The sequence below is a fragment of the Ictalurus furcatus genome, chromosome 28, assembly GCF_023375685.1.
Source record: "Ictalurus furcatus strain D&B chromosome 28, Billie_1.0, whole genome shotgun sequence".
NCBI classification, from domain to species: domain Eukaryota; kingdom Metazoa; phylum Chordata; class Actinopteri; order Siluriformes; family Ictaluridae; genus Ictalurus; species Ictalurus furcatus.
Genome location: NC_071282.1, coordinates 5,329,087 through 5,352,214, shown reverse-complemented (window position 1 = coordinate 5,352,214; position 23,128 = coordinate 5,329,087). Strand labels below are relative to the sequence as shown.

General features: G+C 42.0%; 2 protein-coding genes across 5 annotated transcripts in view; both read right to left on the bottom strand.

Annotated features, from left to right (window-relative positions):
* LOC128603909 (LHFPL tetraspan subfamily member 7 protein) overlaps positions 1-4,947 on the bottom strand; it is a 133,225-nt gene extending 128,278 nt beyond the window's left edge. Inside the window, exon 1 of the mRNA XM_053618679.1 lies at positions 3,242-4,947. Coding sequence (XP_053474654.1) covers positions 3,242-3,532 — 291 coding nt within the window. The 5' untranslated portion in view covers positions 3,533-4,947. The remainder of the gene's footprint in view (positions 1-3,241) is intronic.
* Positions 4,948-5,458: 511 nt separating this feature from the next.
* On the bottom strand, positions 5,459-22,250 carry akap10 (A kinase (PRKA) anchor protein 10). 4 transcript variants are annotated; one of them, XM_053618430.1, is made up of 15 exons: positions 22,023-22,250; positions 19,362-19,409; positions 18,466-18,648; positions 15,572-16,096; positions 13,945-14,043; positions 13,595-13,679; positions 12,366-12,489; positions 11,904-12,040; positions 10,748-10,892; positions 10,147-10,317; positions 9,349-9,458; positions 8,936-9,018; positions 8,277-8,329; positions 7,999-8,094; positions 5,464-7,409 (listed from the first exon to the last, which is right to left on the bottom strand). In XM_053618430.1, the coding sequence occupies exons 1-15, from the start codon at positions 22,042-22,044 to the stop codon at positions 7,404-7,406; spliced, it is 1,887 nt and encodes a 628-aa protein (XP_053474405.1). In that variant the 5' UTR covers positions 22,045-22,250; the 3' UTR covers positions 5,464-7,403. The 4 variants fall into 4 exon arrangements, with proteins under 4 accessions (XP_053474407.1, XP_053474404.1, XP_053474406.1 ...); XM_053618432.1 differs by having other exon boundaries at positions 5,459-8,094; positions 8,936-9,015; XM_053618429.1 differs by having other exon boundaries at positions 5,460-8,094.
* Between the last annotated feature and the right edge of the window lie 878 nt (positions 22,251-23,128).

The following is a 23,128-nucleotide window of genomic DNA, read 5'->3' as shown; positions in this document are numbered from 1 at the left end:
GAAACAACGGCTGGGAGGAGCTGAAATGAGTGCCACACGATTCCCACACAGCCAGGAAGCCACTTTCTTCCACAAACTCAACTCAGAAGACAAGAAACCCACACACTACCATCACACTTTCCACACGAAACCACTAAGAGCAACAGAGAAACATTTCTAACACCAACAAAAACACCAACCTCCCCACGTTCATGGGAAAATGACATGTGCACGTTGACTCTTCTGGCCAAAACTGCCAAATCACTTACTGTTAAATCCATCCAGTTGCACTGTGGAAGTTTATTTATTTATTTATTTATTTATTGTTAGTATGCATCATGGTAACTATTCCCAAATGATAGACAGGACCAGTACTTGCAACTAATGATCTGTGTTAGGAAAGAACACATCTCAGTTTATAACGTATCACCAGTTCAGACTTATCACCAGCAGTGCAGAGTTTATCCTGGTACCTCATTAAAAACTTTCTCCGTCTGCCATCAAGATATTAGCATCATAAGTCTGTAGAGAAACTGTAGAAGTATCATACAAGTGGTTAAAAAAAAATATTACCATAATACTTTAATGAATATTCATTGGCACCCCACATTGCACAACATGCTGGATCTCCAAACCACTTGGAAGCCTCTAAATGTTTGCTAGGTCATTTTATCTTTTTATATGAGCCTCCATTCATACTGTTGTTTTACCATTCAACATATTGTTATACCACAGCGCCGTTAAATTCCCGATTCAGATGGGTCCGAAGGTTTTTTCTATAACAGCAGCTCTGACGGTAGTTAATGAGCTCTTACTAATACGTTATCATTGCTATAGTATTGTTTATATAGCGCGTTATTAGGGAAGAAAAAGCGAAACTTTCTGTACCGAGACGTTTAACATTTAACATATTTGAAAGGAGGCTCTACTGTCAGAACTTTCTAACTTTTCTTTTCGCCTCACACCTCCTGTGTGTGCGGAGTTTGCATGTTCTCCCCGTGCTGCGGGGGTTTCCTCCGGGTACTCCGGTTTCCTCCCCCAGTCCAAAGACATGCATGGTAGGCTGATTGGCGTATCCAAAGTGTCCGCAGTGTATGAATGGGTGTGTGAATGTGCGATTGTGCCCTGCGATGGATTGGCACCCTGTCCAGGGTGTACCCCGCCTTGTGCCCGATGTTCCCTGGGATAGGCTCCAGGTTCCTGAAAAGGATAAGCGGTATAGTAGATGGATGGATTTTTTATTTTTCTCTCATTAACTTTAAGAGATAGTGACGGAACGACTGTTTACAGCCGCTATTACGTACATGATAACAAGAACCTGTCTTCTTTACGATCCACAACATTAACTGTAACTATAAACAGATAAAAAGCATGGAATAAAATGTTCTTTTAATAAATATCATTTGTAAATGTTGCCAAATTGTCGTCGTATCAGAGGAATAAAATACCTCAGGGTGGTAACGAACGCTGCTTTGCGCAGGGCCGCATCAAACATCGTTTATTTTCCTATAACAGCATGCCCGGTCACATCATTTAACTCTTTACGTGCCTTTCGCTTACTTTTTACTTTTAGTTTATATTGTTACAGCATTGTTGTGCCTGCTTTATTAACTATTTGGATATTTGTAACTCTTATATTGCACTTTTTATAAACGGTGCAATTACGGCTGGCCGACATAAAGATATTATATCAATATCGCAATGTATCAACTTTTCTTAATATCACCAATATTGTCAGGTATCAGTGCTTTTATACAGTATGTCAGTGGTTACTCACTTTAAGAGGTAAAAATAATAAAATGGATGTTATTTTGTACCAAAAGTAAGTATTGAGCTTGCGTTTTCCCTGTTAAATACCCTCACTTTGTGTCATCCTTCACTCTCAGGAGACGTACAATCTGCTATACTGTATCAGTGTACTGTGTATCCTTTTATATTGTATACAGGGTAGTATTACTCCTTAGGGTGTAATTATATCTCTTAGATGAGTTTAAAAGGCACAAAACACATCTTTTTCCTTGCTGAATGATATATAAAAGATACAAACGATCTACCCTTGAGGGTACCATCTCAGTGATGAGTGATGATGTATAGTCGGTAGGGTTTGTAGGTTTGGTTTCAACTTTAGTCTCAACACTTGTCGTGTGGCGACCGGACTCGTCTCTCAGTCTGATTTTATATAAGTACTATAAAAGCAATTAACGCTAAGGTGCTTTTGCTCAGGATGTATTACACCAAAATGTGCTGGTAAATCAGTAAATCAGTGGAAAGCCACCAAAACACTATTGCAACGTGAAAACTCAATAATGTGTTGAGTGCGTTTCTGATTCCCCTTCCGTTCCTCTAAAAAGGGTCCCACAAGAACATTATCAAGATGTGCACGTCCTCAAGACAGTTTCTGCGCAAGTTTCAGCCTTGCTTCAGAGAATAATCTCACCTGGATACTCTTGACTTGTACAGCATGTAAGAGCTGCTGCTGTATTCAACTCTTCAACACTGTCCTGCACTCATCCCAGGAGTCTTTATCCACAGTCTGTTCAGACTGATCACACTTGGTACTGATCGATTTTACTCTTCTACACCTGTATACTGTAATGATTTATATTCTCACTGCCGGGTGGCACCCAGAAGGGGATGGGTTCTTTCCTCTTGAGGTCATCGCACTGTCGCTTTTGGTTGGCTCATTAGGATCTAAATCCATTCATTTTCCGCACCGCTTATCCTACACAGGGTCGCGGGGAGTCTGGAGCCTATCCCAGGGGACTAGGGGCACAAGGCGGGGGACACCCTGGACGGGGTGCCAACCCATCACACACACTACGGACAATTTAAAGACGCCAATCAGCCTACAACGCATGTGTTTGTACTTTTGGAGGAAACCGGAGTACCCGGAAGAAACCCCTGAAGCACGGGGAGAACACGCAAGCTCATCGCACGCACGATGGAGGCGGGATTCAAACCCCCAAACCTGGAGGTGTGAGGCAAACGTCATGATTGAATTTTTTTGTCATATTGCCCACCCTTACGTGTAAGTTGTTATTGTTGTTGTTATTAGGGGTCCAAGCACTGAAGGTGCTTTTTGATTTTCTTCTTATTATTATTAGTAGTAGTAGTAGTACAAGTATGCCCACTAAGTATGTAAGTTATTATGTAATAATTTGATTGTTATTATTGATGTTATTATTAGTAGTAGTAGTAGTAGTTGTTGTAATAGTGGTATAAGTAGTAGTAGAAGTAGTAAAAGTAGTAGTTTCATCATCACCTGCCAGGAGCTGGAGGGAATCTCGGCAAACCTCCCAATGCCGCCAAACGCGTAGCATGTGTACATATGGTCCAGAGACTCGGAGCAGTGCCAGAGCAGGCCGAAACTGACCGAGTGGCCGCTCCTGTCGTGCTGCTGCTCCTTCACGATCCACGCTGGAGAGATGAAGCTGAAGCTGCAGAGCGCAACGAGCGCGGCGGACAGCAGCAGCCAGAAGCAGCCCACACAGCTGAACATGGTGCCGGTGCCAACCGCGGCTTCTTTCCTGTCCCGGTCAAACAGTACATGCATCTGGAGTGCGCGCGCTATACGTGGAAACGAACATAAAGACCTTTTGGAAACCAATATTAGCCTTTAATCCGGTCAAAAAGAAAAGATAAAAAGAAAGAAAGAAAGAGGACGCGGATGTGCAAGGTGCGCGCCACGAAGTTTAGGCAAACGTCAGTGGAGTAAATCCCAACATGCATGCGCTACTTCTAGGACGCGGTATTCCAGCAGGACGCGCGCACTGTCAGTCACAGCTAGTGCACATGATTCAAAACACAAACGCGAGTTGAAACAGATCGGTCTTTTCCAGAGCTCTGAAAGCTGCCCAGCTGTCACACGGGGCGTAAACAGTAGTGAACGGTTACGGAGCGCCTCTCCAGGGCGCGCGTATGCGTCTGAGCGTGCGTGTGCGTGCGTGCGTGCGTGTGCGCGCTGCTTTACGCGCGTCAGCTGCCGGTGGGCGTCGCCTCAAGATCTTTTCAATGGCAACCCTCCAAACCGCATTCTAGCGCACTAAATAGGGCTTCAAAACACCAAAGGTACGAGTCTGCTGTCAAATGCGAGTATTTATTAGGGCAGTGCTTCTCAAACCTGTCCTGGAGGTCTCCCTTATCTAACACACCTAATTCAACTCGTCAGCTCATTAGTACAGACTGCAAGACTTGGATTGGGTGTGTCAGATAAGGGAGACAGACAAAATGTGCAGTCCTCCAGGACAGGTTTGAGAACCCCTGTATTAGGGCAAGGAGTATTGAGTACTGGTGATGTATCCCTGATACACTTCGATTGCTCTGGCTGATTCATCATGATGCCCTGCTTCTGCGCTTTCTTCTGCTCCTACATGGACACTCTAAAGGTTTGCGCTCCACAAAACCAGTTTATACCCTCATCTTTGCATCAGTGGATAATCTCACCCGGACCCTTCATGTGTACCCAAGAACTGCTGGTGGAATCATAAAGTCTGTCCTGTGCGCACCCCAGCGCTCTTAATAAACACCCTTTCGACACATTTAGTTCTGTTTGACTTTTGTACAAGGGTAATGAGGGATTATCAAACTATCAGGAGTCACACGGAAGAACATGAGTCCGGTTCCTTCCTCATGGCGTCTCAGGGAGTTTTTCCTTGCCACTGTGCATCCATTGTTGTTTCAAATCTTGTTATCTGTTAATGTGTAAATGTCAACACCCAGCCTTCCCTTTGAGAATCAATGCAGTACATGTGCTTAACCAGTACTGTAGTGTATGATTTGGGACACAGCCAATGATATTGTCCTCTCATTATATAAGTTTCTAAATTTAACTTGTTGGCACACAGAAATAATAAAGCCGTCACTGCAAATTTTGAGTGCAACATGTCAAAATGGCGTTTCTGTTCTTGTCTTCAACGACAGTGAGAATTAATTATTGCAGCTGCAGAATAATAGGAGTCGTTAACTGTTGGTAATTCTGAGTGCTGTTTATACGTTCAATCAGGAGGCGATGGGGGAAGTATTTCCAATAGAAAAGGGTGCTACTGCCCTCTATTGGACATTTTCTGTTCTATCGTTCATCTTCACAGTAAGGATGATACGAAGATTCATACGCACTCCCGTTTTTTCTTTCCATGATGCATGTGGATTGCCTTACTCTTTTCCACATATCATCTTCGTGAATGTGATGTAGCTGAAGTTGACATTGTACACCTGTTCATGTGTGCAATCAGCCAATCAAATGGCAGCAGTGCGTTTGCAATCTGCACTCATGCAGAGTGAAGAATTCAAGAACATCAGTTAACGTTCAACTCAAACATTAGGTGTTCGTGACTTTGAGTGTAGTATGGTTGTTGGTGCCAGATGGTTTGAGTATGGTTCAGTTGTTTCAGAAACCGTTGGTCTGCTGGGAATTTCACACACACACACACACACACACCCACCAGTCATGGCGTGAAAAAAAAAACAAACAACAAATCCAGCAAGTCGCAGTTTTGTGGGTGGAAACGCCTTGTCGATGAGGGAGGTCAGAGGGGAATGGATGGACTGGTTCAAGCTGACAGGAAGGCAAAGGTAACTCAAATAACCAGTGCATACAGGATTTCCAAAAATGCTCGATTTTGCTGCGACTGTTTTTTCAAAATTAGCTTGAATTGGCAAAATTGCGACTGCACGAAATCTTTTGCAGTGACGATTGTTGGTAAACGAGACCTTTTAGATGTACTCATGTTTGACGCACATGAATTGAAGGGATCTTTGGTTGAACACACGTCGAGCCGACGTCACATGGAGCACTGTGATGACATCACACGATGCATCTTGGCCCAAATCTATGGTAATTTAGAGAAAAATTCTTTGATCTTGCATTAATTTCTGCGACCGCAAAATCCTCGAGGGACTGAATAACCACCGTTTACGACCGTGGTGAGCAGAAAAGCGTCTCAAAGAGCACATGTCAACTCTTGAGCCGAATGGGTTCCACTCCTGTCATCCAAGGCCCGCCAATCTTCAATTGTCCAAGTCACTGACATGATACTCGATGTGAACATTAACTGAAGCTCTTGATGTGTATCTGCATGATCTCATGCAGTGCACTGCCGCCACATGATTGGCTGACTGGATATCTGCATGAATGTACAAGGGTACGGGTGTTCCGAATAAAGTACCTGATTTACCAATAAAAGAATACAGCGACGTTTCAATAATATATGTATTTAAATCAAACACAATTTAAATATATTATAGATTACACATACATGTCAGAAAACATAATAATGGTACATAGTACCAAAAGTCCATCTGTTTCTGGTTCTTCTCCACATCTCGACGAGGTCCGAAGCAGTATCGTCGCGTGTTCAGAGTACGCTATTCCCAAAGAACAGGCATCACTGGAATTCGCTTAGACACACACATTTGACAACTCGTTAAAAAAAAAAAAAAAAAAAAAAAAAAAAACCGAAAGAAAGAAAAGAAAGAAAAACAAACAGACACTCACCATAAAAAAAAAAGTTACATTAATCGAAACCAGAAATCTACATCATCATAGACTGGAGATGTGGGTGGGGTTTAACATTACACTAGTACTTGTCCACGTTGGAGTAAGACTACAGAGAAAGAGCCGATTCTGGAGTCGACGTGGAGGGGAGGAGTTTAAACCGCAGCTTAAACCGTCAGTTTAAATCAATTTAAACTTTAACAACGTATTGGTCCGTTCAGCTTCTCGGAAACTCGGTGATAAAATCCTGCTGTCGTCGTCCGATTTAACGGCGCAGCGATGCGTACACGCCTGCAAATAAAACTGTACATAGCCACCACAGGGAACTCTTTGAACTATAATTTTTTTTTTTAAAAGAATGAAAGAGACACGGCTCTTTGTGACCGTCCTCGTAAAAATGGAGGAAAGAAGCTTATAAGGGAAGATAAGAAATGGTAAGGGAGTGGAGTAACCCGGGCTTTATAGTGACTTTGTTCAGGTTTTTATGCGCTTGGCATGGTTAACAGCACAACTCGTTTTGTCTCCGTCTTCATCTCATTGTCCCTATTGTCCATTTGGGATTTTGTTCTGGAAGTCCGTCTCTCTCGTACAACTGGTTCCATTCATGCTTGCTTTTTTTTTGCGGGGGGGGGGCTCCTCTTTTTAGGTTAAAATAAAACCTTCATAATGCTTGAAATGTTGGTCACATGACCCCAAGTGTACATACACGTCTTCCTGACACACACACTCTCTCTCTCTCACACACACACACACACAACTTCAGAGAAGGTTGTGGAACTGCAGCACTTTTTAGTTTTAGCTTAATTATTACATAACTCGGCGTTGGGGAACCGCTGTGTGCAGTTTTTTTTCTCCAGATTTGTGGCTCTGACGGCAGCAGCGGGGATGCTGAGAGCAGAAGCGAGTCTTCCCTCTTCATCAGCGCACAAAGTCATAGCTAAAAGACAGCACAGATTCATGGTTAAGTGATTGTTTAGTTTTGCCTTCTGGGAAACATGTAAATATCTTATGTCGCTTCTGGAAGGCAGTACTAAAGGAAAAAAAAAAAAACAACAAAAACAAAATAACAATTTACACTGATCATCCAGTTCAAAAGTTTACACCCCACCCCTGGCTCTTACTGTATCGTGGTGCCTTCTTGAGCATCAGTGAATGTTTGCACCTTTTGTAATAGTTGTGTCTGTCAGTTGTCCTCAGTGTGAAAAGTCAGATCTCAAAATCTGTTGGAAAAGGGGGGCAAATATGCAGAAGATGCTGGAAAACCAAAGAATGCGCAGGGACTTTTCTGAAGAACAGTGGGACTGGGAACAACTATCACGGAACGTAAAAAACGGTCGTCGGTCGTCCAAGAAACAGCACGCGGTATTAAGATTCAAGCGTGTGTAAACTTTTGAACCGGTTCATTTGTGTAAACTCACTTATTATTGAGTGGCCAAATTTGACCACGTGAAGAGGTTTCGCCATACATATAAAATTATCCGATGAATCCCTGCTGTACAAAGAACTCAGTGCAACCCTTATTGTACCTGACTGGATGTTGGTAACGGACTCTCCTGCTGCCCCTGCTGCATGACGTCATTGACTATCATCTTGGCGATCTTCCAGGCCATTTCCTCCTGAGCCTAAAAATGAGTGGTCACAGAAATACAAATATGACCGTTAAACAATATACACACAATGTGCAAATTATGTCATATTTAAGCAGAATTACAGGAATATTTGCATTTTAAACCATCACAATTTCTGGCTTCTTTCAGTTTTATTTCATTTAATAAGCTTCAGTTGCAATATTTCACACGCTCACCTCGTCTGTTTCTCCTTGCACCCATTTCTTCATTGCTTGGGAAAACATTGAACCTAGTAGAGAGAGAGAGAGAGAGAGAGAGAGAGAGAGAGAGAGAGGGAGGGAGAGAGAGCGGTTTGAGCTGCCCTTGGTTCCACAACAGTGTCTGGATCCAGTGTGAATTCTACTGTAGGATCAGAAGTGGTGAACTCAGATTGTGTACCAGACGGACAGAAAACGCCCGAGTGGCCACGCTGCGCTTCAGCGGCTCAGAATTACATTTTGTGTCGATCTCAAAAAACTGTTATCCAAAGCACAGAAACGTGACAAAGAATGAGAGTGGGGGAAACAACGAGAGAGAGAGAGAGAGAGAGAGAGAAGGAGAGAGAGCGCGCAAAAGATTTCTGCTTTCATCTTCATCGTAATCACAGCAAATCACAGTCTTCTCATTGCCATGGCAACACACACTTCAAGTCACTCAAACACAGGCCTGAAGAGCACTTCAGCATGAGTCGAGAGCCGATTCACCCGGCGTGCAGCGCAATGCGTGTGCCGACGTGCGTATCAGATAAGACAAGCAGACATACGGGACTGAAAGACAGACGGTCCTCGTTTATAAACTGGACTCGATATGAACAAGCTTTGGTTTAACGATCATGGTGTTGTGCATTTCTTCATACCCTTTGATTTCTTGACGTCCGGTTCTGGCTCGGCTTCCCGAATAAACTGGCCCAGCTCGTTGACTTTGCCGAAGGTCATTCTTCTGAACGGAAGACGAGACAGTATCTCTTAATGGATAAAAACGTCAGCAAAACTGCTTTGACTGAACAAGGCTTCATTCTGAACATACTGAATATCTATTGTCTGATAAAAGATTGTTTTCGTAACCCTTTATAGCCATCGGATAATTTTGGCACGAATGTATAATTATATACACATCTCTGCACCTGGTTTTTAACATTTTTTCATATTATTAATAACCCCTAACATTACACGACACGATCAACAATTCATGTCAAACCACCTACAGAAAAGGGAATACTCTAAATGGAGGCGACATTGAAATAAAGGACTGTCAGACACTGAAACTCACCCAGCGTACGGTCTCTGATACAGAGACTCGGGGTCCAGACTGGCAATGTCCACGGTTATCGCCTCGTCAAAGTTCTTCAGGATTTTCACCGCCGCTTTTTTGGAGCCCTGCTGCGTCAGAAAAACAAATAAACGTATCGGGGTTGTCAGTTTTTCATCCGACGACGCGGCGCGTGCTACTCTTTTCTGGATATGATGTAAATAAGCACATCTTAGCGTGGAAACAAAGAGCTACGCAGACTCCAATAATGTCTTTATGTGCAATTAGAGAACACCACAGAAGGCACATCAAGGCGTGCTTCGTTATCAGGAGAAGATAACCACTATGCCTAGGGATACAAGTGCTCACTTATTTTCCAATGTTTATTATATTAATGCACTTAATTAGTCATGCTTTTGAGTTCAATTACCTTAGTGGCCACATTTTAGCCGAGCTAATTGGAATTCCAGGCAAGCACAACGTGGGACTGGAGCATTGCGTTAACTAGTTAATGACTTCATGACTTGGTAAAATACCGTACACTTCTAAAGCCTTATTAGTACAGCAGCAATACAATTTCTCACTATGTACCTGGAGGTCCGCTGGAGATCATAAAGAGCCCACTGGGCAAACAACTGTCAGATAGAAAGCTACTTCTTGAGTTCCCGTTATCAATTACCCTTGTACCGTAGTAACATTTACACAAGGCCCTCTCCTCTGCCGTGAACAAAATGTCATCGCGGCTTACAGAAATGCCATAAGCCAAGGCCGGCCAATGAGAGCGAAGGGATCTGATCAAGCATGTGGCTGAAAGGTCACCTGGGTCTGCGACCCGTCCGAGTTGGCGGAGCTGCGTTCGTTGTCCGCGGCCACGCTGTGACCCGATGCCGCAGAGTTTCCCACGATGAACTCGTCCGCCCGTACGGAATTGATGAGGTCGCTCAAGTATTTGTAGTACAGGTCACTGGATAGGAAGCCTGGCAAGTAGACCTGGGGTTAACAACAGAGAGGGGGATAAAAAAAACGTGCTGAAAACAGGGATAATTTCAACAACGCCACAGAAATACACCTATGGTGTTTTTTTATATTTTATTTTCACAGAATGAGTTTCAGTGGGAATATTTATTTAAACAGGCTTTCCGAACTAAAAATAACACTAACACTTTATTCTACGCTATAGTTCACTATGTAGGTGTCACAACAAATCCGAAATACATTCTGATTAATGTCACGCTTGGCTTAGATAATGAAAGCAACTTTTTCTGCCTCACAAGAAAACGCTAATAATTATTTATTTATTTATTTATTTTAGAGCAGCATAAAAGCGCTTTGTCTCTAAAACTAGAGCTATCACGTTTGCTTTACAAAATACCGGGACTAATTTGTGCTCCGGCTGTTGGTGAGGTCCTGACCGACTGACCTTCTCCATGGTGGTCCAGGCCTGACGTAGTGGAGTGGTGAAGCAGTCGGGCAGAGGGCCGCCCTCCCGACAGATATTCGACTCGATCTCCATCCGAACCGAGTCGCCAAAACCCAACGGATTTGTGGCTTGGAGTGAAAAATACCTGCAAACGGGTAACACTTATTTCACTCTATCATGTAGCCCAGCAGTGTGAAAAAAGCATACACCCATTTCGTCTATGACTGCAAATCTATACAGAATTCAACTGAAGTACAATATTACAAAGGAATAAAAAAGGAATAAAGACAGAGGAAGAAAGTTTTGCCAATCAATCGGCGCCATTAACTGACTGCTGGAACTGTCGGTTATCGGGGAAAAAAAAACTCACGGCAATAGATTTTCCCGGTTTCGTCTGTTGCAGGAGCGACTGAGAAGGGTCTGCTTTGGTCATTATACAGTACGAGAGCGGCCTCTAGAGGCAAAATAAAAAACTACCCCAGGCAAATTTTGTTGTGATATTTGAAGTGTTCTTTTTTTTTTTATTAAATTTTGGATGTCTCTATTATTATTTGTTATTTAGAGTGATATATTTTTTTGCTTCAGTTTGGATGTTTGTCTTTTATTTACTTTCATATTTATTAATAGTTAAATGTATTATTTGTTTTATTTAAAAAAAAAGTACAATCATTTTTTATAGTACAGTCAGTACTGTTTATTTTACTAATAATTTTCAGAGTTATTTTACTTTGAGTGGTGTGTTTTCTCTAGTACCGGTCGACCTCTAAAAGAAATACCCACGGGTGGGTCGGGGGGGTTTAAATCTCATCAAGCTACAGTTATCCAAGCTGTTATTTGTTCACTGAGGGCTGAAATCACTGGAGACTATAGAATTACGAATAAGATTCAGTTAGGCTTTCAAAATGCACGTGCTTGAGATCCGGTACTTTAATATATCAGTGGAATCGGACGTTTTAAGGTAATATGCGTTGAAATGGAATAGTGTGTCTAGCAAGAAAGCACATTAAGGTACTATTTAATAAATGAACAATTGTAAATCATTGGCAAATTGCTGTTGTACAAGAGGAATAAAACACTTCAGGAAGTGCTGGCATTTAAAAAAAAAAACAAAAAGTAAAAAAACATCAGGATGTCTGGTGTAACCGAGATGTCCTACTTGTCATAAAGGATCATGGCGTCATTCTGTGCCTCCTGTCCATCGTATTGTCCTTTTTTAGCAGCCAGCTGAACCTGGAAGTTATCCGCCACCAGCCAGAACTGCAGGATGTTCACTGCCTCCTCCTTTTCCATGTACTGCACACAATAGCCAAATTCAGCCGTTACACCAAACACTCACTCAGCACTTTTCAGTAACATTTTAAAAACAACTTCTTTTTTTTCCGCACAACTTTTCTGCATGCTCGCACTTTTTTTTTATATTAAATCTTTCTCAATACTCAGCATCTTTTACATCATTAAATACTGTACGCTGGGAGAGGGGGTCTTTACTAAATAGCAATAATAAGGAGAAAAACTATGATCATAGTGGTAAAAAAAAAAGAAGATGTAAATAATAAATAAGAAATTGTACTGGGGTGTAATTCGATGTTTAAAATCTAAACCTGAACTGGGTGCTCACCTCGGAGAAGTAGAACAGGGCGGACTCGCAGAACAAGATGTCTGCCAAGAACACAGAACCGCTGGTCAGCACCTCGATCTGGTACTTGCAAAAATAATGGCTCCGCAAGAACTCACTAAAGTGCCTGGGGAAGACGAAGGAGATTATTAAATGTGCTTTGGGTAATCTGTTTTGTTTTTTTGTTTTAAAAAAAGAGTGTCTTGAACACGTGTGCAACAAGCAACAATCTCAACAATCAAGTGCTGAAATTGTAATTAAGCAATGTGTGTGTGTGTGTTTGGCTGGTAATTAAATGTTACATTTATAGCTCTAATTATTATATCATTGTTAATGTATCATCAGCTTTCATTTTGTGGCTAGTCATGTGAGAACTGTTGTACGGTCCATGAGGCAAGATGTGATTATACTTTCATGATTTATTGTATACAGTGCCTTGTGTAAGTATTCACACACACACACACACACACACACCCTTTACATTTACTTAACCGGATTTTATTTCATGAATCTCCGCAAAATAGTCCATCATACTAAAAGAAAGGGGAAATCTAGATAAAATATTTACAAATAATCATTTTAAAGTTAAACTTGTGGTTGCGCAAGTATTCGCCCCCGAACATGAACGTGTGAATCGGAGCCCAGACGTCACTCCAACTGAGGATCTGTGGCAGGAATTGAAAACTGCTATTCATTGACAGAGCTTGAGCAATTTTCCAAAAACCAGATGATCAGGATCCAGATGTGCAAAGCTGACTCGTATCCCGTTAGACTTGCAGCTGCGATTACAGCCAAAGTTTTCCACCAAGGATCGGCCCGGAGGATGAATGCTTACGCAACCAACAAATGTCTGCTTATGTTTGGTTAAGTTCTGTGTCGTGATTTTAAAAAATAAATAAATAATTCACCTTGAAATGTACATCGAATAACAGAGTTTGTATGTCCTTTTCAATGTCAGGTTGGAACACTACAAAATATGGAAACCTTCGGGGGGATGAATACTTACGCAAGGCTCTGTATGCTAATTTGAACTGTATTACAATAAAAAATGACAAGTTTTCAATATGCCAAATAGAGGGCAACAAATCAACCGGTTTTGCCGACTCATCGGCACCGATAGCGGATTGTTGGAACTATCGGTTGTAGTGGTCGAACTCTAATCCCAAAGGTTTGGAGGAAGAAAAAAAATTAAAAAGGTGGAAGGATAAGGCAGTGAAATAAGAGTTACTTACTGCTGCTCCATTATCGTGAACACTACTGACTGTGCATTAACAAAGCAGTTTGGGTCCACCTGACCATCCTCTCCGCAGATTTTAGCTGGAAGAGAGATAATTACATAATTATAATAATAATAATTAATCACTGCATGGTGATAAAAAAACAAAACAATGCATCACAGAACGTAGTAATCTAATGATTATTCTTTGACAAAGTAATTATATAGACAAAACTGTTTGGGGATTTTAATACCGGATAAATGATATTTGCCATAACAAAAATTCTTTTTATGCTTTATTTAAAAAAAAAAAATATGTGTAGAGGCTCGAGGTAGAAAACTACGTAGAGGACGAGGCTTTCTTACCAACAATGTCGTTTCGTATCTGCTCGGTGATCGGGATAGGCCTAGAAGCATCTGGAGACACGTATTTGGTGAAAATGTTGACTGCGTCCCGCTCTATACCTGGCAGTGGAAAAGAGAAAGGGATGCAGAGTGAAATAAATGGAGGGGGGTAAATAAATATACGAATCACACTGGTAAGACACTACTTAAATCAAAGCATGGTTCTGCAAACTATCCAGAACCGTATGACGTCCTTTTCATTTTAAAGCCATTAAACGCTGCGTGGGAAACGTTCCTGGGAAAAAAAAGAAGAAGAAGAAAAAAAAAAACGACTTTCAATTTCACAAAGGTGACACGGAGAGAGCTGACGCGCAGTTTGACTACGGTTTCACGCTGCGGTTTATAGCCCTGTTCTAATGTAGATTTAGAGTTGGCTAGTTTTTATGCTCGTACATTGAGGGGCTGACTGTTTAAAAGCCCTAGGCTGATAGCATCTGCCTCTTCTCGCAAGGTTAATGCCATGACTTTTAGCTCAATTGACTTGCTCCACTCGCTGACTTCCCTACAGCTTTATTCTCCGTAGCGTAATGAAAGATTTTTTTTTTCTTCTTCAGAAACACAAATGAGCGCTATTATCAAAGCCCTGAAGACAGGAAGAGTCGTTAGCTGCTAAGAGAGAAGATGTTTGTCGTGCTCGTGTAGATGCTGGAGGAACCGCGCGCAATGTCGTAGTAGAAAGACGATGAAGAACATGACGTGCTCTGCAACACGGCGCTCTTGAATCTGACTGGTCAAAAGGTGTCGAGTTAGTTTCTCGAACAGCAGCTCTGACGTGGCGGATGCTCACATCATCTACGAGTAATCGTTTTTTAAAAAGTGTGTTGTTATTTACCGTCGGTCCCCTCCGAAACTATTGGAACGGCAACGGCAAGATGAATATAAAAAGAGAGTTCAGAATCTTCTGTTTTTATTTCCTGGTATTTACAGGTATGAAGACGTGTTAAAAGACATCAAACACAGCACGTTTTGTATCAATTTTTTTAGGCGAGCAAAAATACTTCAGAGTGGCTGACAGGTGTTTTTTGTTCGCCAGGTGTGTCCTGTTACGTTGACTGTTTAAACGATAAAACGCTCTGAACATCTGGTTTTATCTTTCAGTTTCACCTGTAAAGACTGCATTTGTTGTTAAAAAGGATAAGCCAACATGAAGATCAGAGAGCTGTCTATGGGAGAAAAGCAAAAGCCAATTTAAAGGAAGACGGAAAATCAATCAGAGGCATTGCACAAGCATCGGGCATAGACAGTACAGCAATTTACAACAATCTAGTAGTTTCAGAGGGGACTGTATGAGGAGACATTTATGGAAGGAGTCTCCAGTGTCAGCGCTTAATCACAGTCTCACATTTTTTGCCACGTATTTTCTTGACAAGTACAACGTGCCTTTCTTTATATGAGGAATCAAACACTTCGGGACAAGCTATTATTGGAAATTAATCAACCTCTGGGATGGTAAAAGTAACTTAGTTTGCTGCATCGCACAACCCCATCGTTGATTATTTCCCTATAATAGCATGTCCCTGAGTGGGGTTTTTTCCCTATGTAAGTGACAGTATTATCATGTACGTTGCGCCCATCACTCAGTACTCACTCTTCATGAGCTTGTCGGACAGCTCGCGGAGTGCATTCACAGCCTGGCCTTTGATCGGAGTTCCCGTCCTGGAGGATGACGAGGAAGTAGAAGGGCGTCGACTCAGCCTCAACCCTTCCTCGTGATTAACGGAGTCTCGGCGTCCCGCTCTGAAATAAGAATTAGCGTCCTGCGGGCTGGAAGGCGTCTGAGAGGTAAAAGTGTCCTCGTATTCCCCTTCATCTAAGTCAGGTGACTCGTTGAGAGCTGGCGGCGAGTCCGGAGATGTCGAGAAGCCCAGCGCCAAGGCGGTCTCAGCCAGGGAGCTGTGCTTCACCGAGTTGAGGCTGTGCGCGCGCACACGGGACCAGCTGGTGGACCGGAAACTCTCCGCCTCCAGGCAAAAGCGCGCCAGGTGCTCGGCCGAGCGCGTCACCATGAAGTGCAGATAGTATGGTAGCGCCACGGGGTCACGAAGCACCTGCTCCACGGTCTTGGAGAGGCGTGAACGTGTCTCCTGGGTCTGATAGTTCACGCTGGAGTAACCTTCAAGTGGGAATGCAAGTGAATATTACCTTGTTAAAAATATCGAGAATATTATCATCATCATCATCATCATCACTATCATTACCATTCTGGCTTCTTTGGTATTATTATATCACATTTGGGTGCTGACCTTTTTTTTTTTAATTTTATTAAGAATAAGGCAATTTTCTGGTGCCAATAAAAGTCAGGAATGTCATGTCCCAAACACATGTGACTCAGACAACCTGAGCGTGCGCCAGCTTGCTTTCCGAATGATGTAATCCATACACCTGGATCGTGTTACCATTCTTCTAACCTGCACGGTGAAACAGTTTCCATGCTGTATACTGGGCTGGGCATGGACATAAAAGATTTGAACGGGCTTGCAAATTCCTTTAATGGCTGACAGAGCTGGACACCAGCAGCAAGGCGGTTAAGTCATATGAGGTTGAACCCTGACTGACTCAATGGCAACAGAGAGCGCTGTGTCAACAATAGCCTCTGTTGTTCGAAGCACGCAACATCGGGGAGAGCAAGAAGAGGACTGGGAGACGGCTTAGACTGTGATGGGCGTCTCCCTAGAGAAAGACCGATTCTCTGTAGTAACGGCTGTCTGGCACATTAGGATTCCCCTTTGTTCAACGTTGCAACACCAGTTCAACAACATGCATCTAAGCCGCCATGTCAGGATTTACTGAGCATGCCAAGGATACCACGAATGGTGAAAGACACTATCAGACTATTTACACCAGTGGTAGACATACATGCTACCTAAAAATTAATTTAAACCTCATCGTGGTGCTTGAAAGTTTGCGAATTTTCTATATTTCTAAATATGATCTAAAACATCATCAGATTTTCACACAAGTCTTTAAAGTAGATTAAGAGAACCCAATTAAACAAATGAGACAAAAATATTATACTTGGTCATTTATTTATTGAGGAAAATGATGCAATATTACATATCTGTGAGTGGAAAAAGTATGTGAACCTTTGCTTTCAGTACAGTATCTGGTGTGACCCCCTTGTGCAGCAATAACTGCATCTAAACGTTTCCGGTAACTGTTGATCAGTCCTGCACATCGGCTCGGAGGAATTTTATCCCGTTCATCAGTACAGAACAGCTTCAACTCTGGGATGTTGGTAGATTTCCTCATATGAACTGCTTGCTTCAGGTCTTTGCAACATTTCTATTGGATTAAGGTCAGGACTTTGACTTGGCCATTCCCAAACATTAACTTTATTCTTCTTTAATCATTCTGTGGTAGAACGACTTGTGTGCTTAGGGTCGTTGTGTTGCTGCATGACCCACTTTCTCTTGAGATTCAGATCACAGACAGATTTTCTGATATTTTCCTTTAGAGTTCGCTGGTATCATGCAGAATTTATTGTTCTGTTTATGACAGCAAGTCGCCCTGGTCCAGATGCAGCAAAACAGGCCCAAACCATGATACTACCACCAGCATGTTTCACAGATGAGATAAGGATCTTATGCTGGAATGCAGTGTTTTAATTTCACAAACAAAACGTTTCTCAATTAACCAAAAATTTCTATTTTGGTCTCATCCTTCACCAAAACATTTTTCTAATAGCCTTCTGACTTGTCCATGTGATCTTGAGCAAACTGCAGAAGGGCAGCAATGTTCTTTGAGCAGCAGTTTTCTCGTTGCAACCCTGCCATGCACACCATAGTTGTTCAGTGTTCTCCTGATGAACTCATCAACATTAACATTAGCCAACGTGAGAGAGGCCTTTAGTTGCTTAGAAGTTACCCTGGATTCCTTTGTGACCTCATGGACTATTACACGTCTTGCTCTTGGAGTGATCTTTGTTAGTCGATCCTTTTTGGGGAGGAGAACAACTGCCTTGAATTTCCTCCATTTGTAAACAATCTGTCTGACTGTGGATTGGTGGAGTCCAACCTCTTTAGGGATGGTTTGTTTGAGAGTTTGATAGATCCCTGTTCTTTAAATAAACAGGACACTCACTCACACCTGGTTGTCATCCCACTGATTGAAAACACCTGACTCTAATTTCACCTACAAACTAACTGCTAATCCTAGAGGTTCACATACTTTTGCCACTCACAGATATGAAATATTGGATCATTTTCCTTAATAAATAAATGACCAAGTATGATATTATTGTCTCATTTGTTTAACTGGGTTCTTTTTGTCTACTTTTAGGACTTGTTTGAAAATCTGATGATGTTTTAGGTCATACTCATGATGGTATATAGAAAATTCTAAAGGGTTCACAAACTTTCAAGCACCACTGTATTTCCCGGCATCAGCTTCTTCATTATCACGCAATGCTCAATGTTAAATTCTTTATATGTTATAACTAACTGAAAGAGACGCTGTAGAACATTGTGTATGTGGCGTGCGTACCCAGGTCTCCGAAGTGAGCTGCCTCCATGTGGCTGGGCTGCTTTTTGAGGATGGCCGTGCGGCCACGCGCGAACGAGTCCATGTTAGCCGAGATGGCGCTGATGGCCACGTGGCTCGGGCCGGCCGCCTCCAGGATGGCATGGTGATTCCTCGCGGGGGAGTTGGGTAACACTCCAGAGATTGCTGGGGTGGGGATCAGAGAGGAAAATAAAATTGAGTGTTGAATGTATAACGAACACGAGCTCAAACTACATGGATCCTGTTTACCTAGCCTACTAGGTACAAATGTTATAATTTTACTGTGACAGTTGTATATGGTGTTTTACTATCAACAAAGCTTTAACTGTTGCTGTCCGTTTCATCGCCGTACCAATGTTGTTGTGGAGAGGTGATACTCTACACACAGCAACCCAACAGTGTCCTGACTAATCTTTTAACATACTAAAACAACTTGCTTGTTTATACTGATTGAAAAGGTCTGATAAGTCCACTTAAGCAAACGTGTGAGCTTACTATGAGCAAAGTGCAGATATGAGCGTTACTGTGCACCAGCAAAGGACATCGAGTTAAATGTCAACTTAACCGAGTATGCGTGCTTGTGTGTGAAGCTGACCTTACGTAACCTTAGAGAAACTCAGGCCATGTCTCTGACTAGCCCTTGGTGAACTCATTTAAAGATAAAAATCAGTCATGTGCAGCAAACATGATCGCGTTTATCTGATTCTCCACCCCATCCTGTTCGTACATATATCAGTATGTCCAGAGCAAGATAACAAAATCGCCAAATAATCGCTACTGATACCACATCATCTTCTGCTAAAAGACGGCTATGAAGTAACGACAAAGATGGAGGAGATATTAAGCAAACATTTATTCTCTGCGGACAGCATACTCACCTCGGCCTGCTTTCGGATCGACCGCTTTCTCTGGTTCCTTTCCTTTGGCTGTAGGGCAAAGAACACACGAGGTTTGACTTCACAGGGAGGGAGCTGTTACTAAATTAAGATGCAAGATGCAACTAGGACAGACTGTAAGTAAGGAATAAAACAACGGATTATGATGCAATAGGAAAATAATCAGTGACGGAGTTACTGACTACAATTACGATCCGATTTTATTACTTAAAGAATGGCAAGTCGTACTTTTTTTATCGAATTAATATCGGGGAATGTCCACAAAACAATCTAGTTCCCCGCGTCTGAAAACTTTACTTCTGACTGTTCCAAGGTGCTCGAGCCCGGACATGCCTTCCGTAAATGGTCATGTAAACACGACTAGATCAACAACGTGGCGTACACCATACAAGTCTGTGTGTTAGTATGTTGTTATGAAACATTTGACCGGTCAAACCCAAACCTGCCTGTGACTGTGCAGTCATTGTGGTTAAGATCCTACATGAGGAACAAAGACAAGGGAGTGGCTTCAAAACCGCATCACCGAAAAAAAAACATTTCTGGCTCAAAAAAAAAAAACAAAGGAAATTCTCAGTGCGTCATGTCGCGTCACGTCACGTCCGAGGTCATCCAGACGCTTCAGGGCCGTAATACGTGCTATTATGTAAGGGATAAAAACAACTTGGGTGTGCACTTATAGAAAAATAATCAACCACAAGGTGGCGTGATACGACCTGACACAAAGTGGAGCTGCTACACCAAAGTTGAGTATTTTCCAAAAACAGCACATCCTGAATTGTGTTATTGTCAACAATCACAAGAAGAAAAACAAAAAAACGACATGTCTGGAGACTGCTTCCGTAAAGGCCACAGAAACCTTCACCATATCAATCAACGAGATATCTCTCTCTCTCTCATATATATATATATATATATATATATATATATATATATATATATATATATATATATATATAGAGAGAGAGAGAGAGAGAGAGAGAAAGATATATATATATATATATATATATATATATATATATACACATATATATGATTATCTCATTACATTGGCTACTATCAAGGGGTGGGGTATATTAAGCATCAAGTGAACAGTCAGTTCTCGAAGCTGATGTGTTGGAAGCTGGAAAAATGGGCAAGTGTAAGGATCTGAGCGACTCTGACAGGGGCCAAATTGTGATGGTTAGACAACTGGGTCAGAGCAGCTCCAAAACGGCAGGTCTTGTGGGGTGTTCTCATTATGCATAGGTTAGAACCGAGGAAGGACAACCGGTGAACCGGCGACAGGGTCACGGGTGCTCAAGGATCATTGATACTCACGAGGAGCGAAGGTTAGCGCATCAGAACTGGAACATGGAGCAATGGAAGAAGGCCTGGTCTGATGAATCACGTTTTCTTTTACACCGTGTAGACGGCCAGGTGCGTGTGCGTTGCTTACTTGGGCGGCTGTGGCTCAGGTGGTAGAGCGGGTTGTCCACTAATCGTAGGGTTGGCGGTTTGATTCCTGGCCTGCGTGACTCCACATACTGAAGAGTCCTTGGGCAAGACACTGAACCCCAAGTTGCTCCCGATGGCAAGTTAGCGCCTTGCATGGCAGCTCTGCTAACACTGGTGTGTGAGTGAATGAGACACAGTGTAAAGCGCTTTGGATAACAGCGCTATATAAGTGCAGACCATTTATTTAGGGAAGAGATGGATGCACTATGGGAAGAAGGCAAGCTGGAAGAGGCAGTGTGATGCTCTGGGCAATGTTCGGATGGGAAAGTCTGGCATTCATGTTTAATTCAGATTTAATGTTACTTTTGACACGTACCACCTACCTAAACACTGATGCAGACCAAGTACACCCCTTCATAGCAACGGTAATCCTTAATGGCAGTGGATTCTTTCAGCAGGATAATGCACCCTGGTGCACTGCACAAATTGTTCAGGAATGGTTTTGAAGATCATGACGAAGAGTTCAAAGTGTTGACCCGGCCTCCAAATTCCCCAAATTCCCCTACATTTGACCGTAATGGAATAAAAAAGGAGTCAAGGAAGACGGAAGGAAACTCTATGGATAGACGGGTGCAGCGCTTTGTATTGCAAATGTGTGCACAAAATCAGCCAGAACATGCAAAAGAAAACGTCTACATGACCTGTAGTTAAAAAGAAAGCGTGTACAGAAATGTTAGTTCATAAAATTTTTTTAAAAAAAAATAAAAAAAAGAAACGTTTGCAAAGATAACAGGCTTAGAAGTGGTGATTAATGCTAGTGCTGTGGTTTTCTTTAAATCCCATCCACCATAAATATGTTTATGAATTAACTCTTCTGTGTGTATGTATTTTGTAAGATGCACATATTTGTATATAATATAATGAGGCATTATTATTAATAATTATTATTATTATTATTCGTGGGAGAGGAATATGAATTCGGGAAGATGCTAACGTTCTTCAGCTTAGCAGGAAAGCTAGCTGTTAGTGTTGCTAGCAAGTGCTGACACTGTTTACAGTCACTTCGCGTTTTTTTTCTTTCTTTCTTCTTGTGTGAAAACACAGCCAATACTAACTAATAAATAGATAAATAAATAGCTTAGACATTCTAAGCAGCCCTGTGAGCGTGTGCGTTGACTCGGCTAACGCTTGACTGAGCCACTTCCTTACCTTTCCGCCTAAAAAACGACATTTTCACGCTGCGAGTGCTTCCTTAGCTCAGTGACAGCATCTCGTGGACTCCCGGGTGCCTTCATTCATGGCTTCTTTTTTTTTTGCAGACAGGCTACAAAAACATTGATGCGGATTTGAATAAAACGTCAAATTTGATATATGTTTTTTGTGTGTGTTTTGTTTTTGTTTTAATGCCCATTAGCTCCAGAGCTGGCCGTGCCACCATACCGCCATACCGCTTCCGGAATACAGTAGCAGGGGATAAATCCCAAATCACTTCCTGTTAGACATGTAGTGCACTACACATGACGCGTGCTCCATTCATTCGTAGCCTATGTAGCACTGTAGTATAGGGAGCAATGAGGAGTTTGTGATTTAACCCAAATGATTTCTGTTAATGGTTAACGGTTAATATCCATTCATTTTCACGCGCTGTTAAAATACCTCCAAGATATGATTTTTTTTCCCTTCAACTTGTCTTTCCTGAATGTTGACATGAATTATGAATTATTTGCATGAAATGCATTTGTACTGTGTAACCACGTGATGGCAGGCTTAAACAGCTTTTTTTGCGATTGTTTTTTTCCTTTCCAAAATAGTTTTCTGCAAGTACGTTTTAGACAACCCGTTAACTTTTGATTTAACCGCCAATTAAAGCGAGACTCAATTATTATTGTCATTGTTGTTATTATTATTATTTTTAAATGTGCAATTTTGTGCTGAGAATGTTTGAAACGCGAATGCGCGAGAATTTATGGCCACGCAGGCACTGGGGGGCGCCATTTCGACAATAATAATAATAATAATAATAATAATAATAATAATATAAAACTATATTGAAACACAGCTATTGTACTGATGACTTTTTCTTGCTCTAGATCCCTCTCTACAGCTGATCTGATGTTATGTAGTGGCCAAAGTTTGTGGACACCTGACCATCACACCCATAGGAAGATCTTCCTCAAACTGTTTCCACAAACTTGTGGAAATGTCTTTGTATGCTGTAAGCGTTAGAGTTTCCCTTCACTGAAACGAACAGGCCCAAACCTGTTCCAGCATGACACAAAGTGAGCTCCATCAAGACATTAGACAAGGTTGGATTG

Coding starts and splice junctions, on each gene's coding strand:
- akap10 (XM_053618429.1), bottom strand. CDS start 22,044: ATGTCGTTTTTTAGGCGGAAAG. Junction 19,410..22,022: donor GTCGTTTTTTAGGCGGAAAG/GTAAGGAAGTGG, acceptor TTTGCCCTACAG/CCAAAGGAAAGGAACCAGAG. Junction 16,097..18,465: donor AGCTCACTTCGGAGACCTGG/GTACGCACGCCA, acceptor TCCCACTTGAAG/GTTACTCCAGCGTGAACTAT.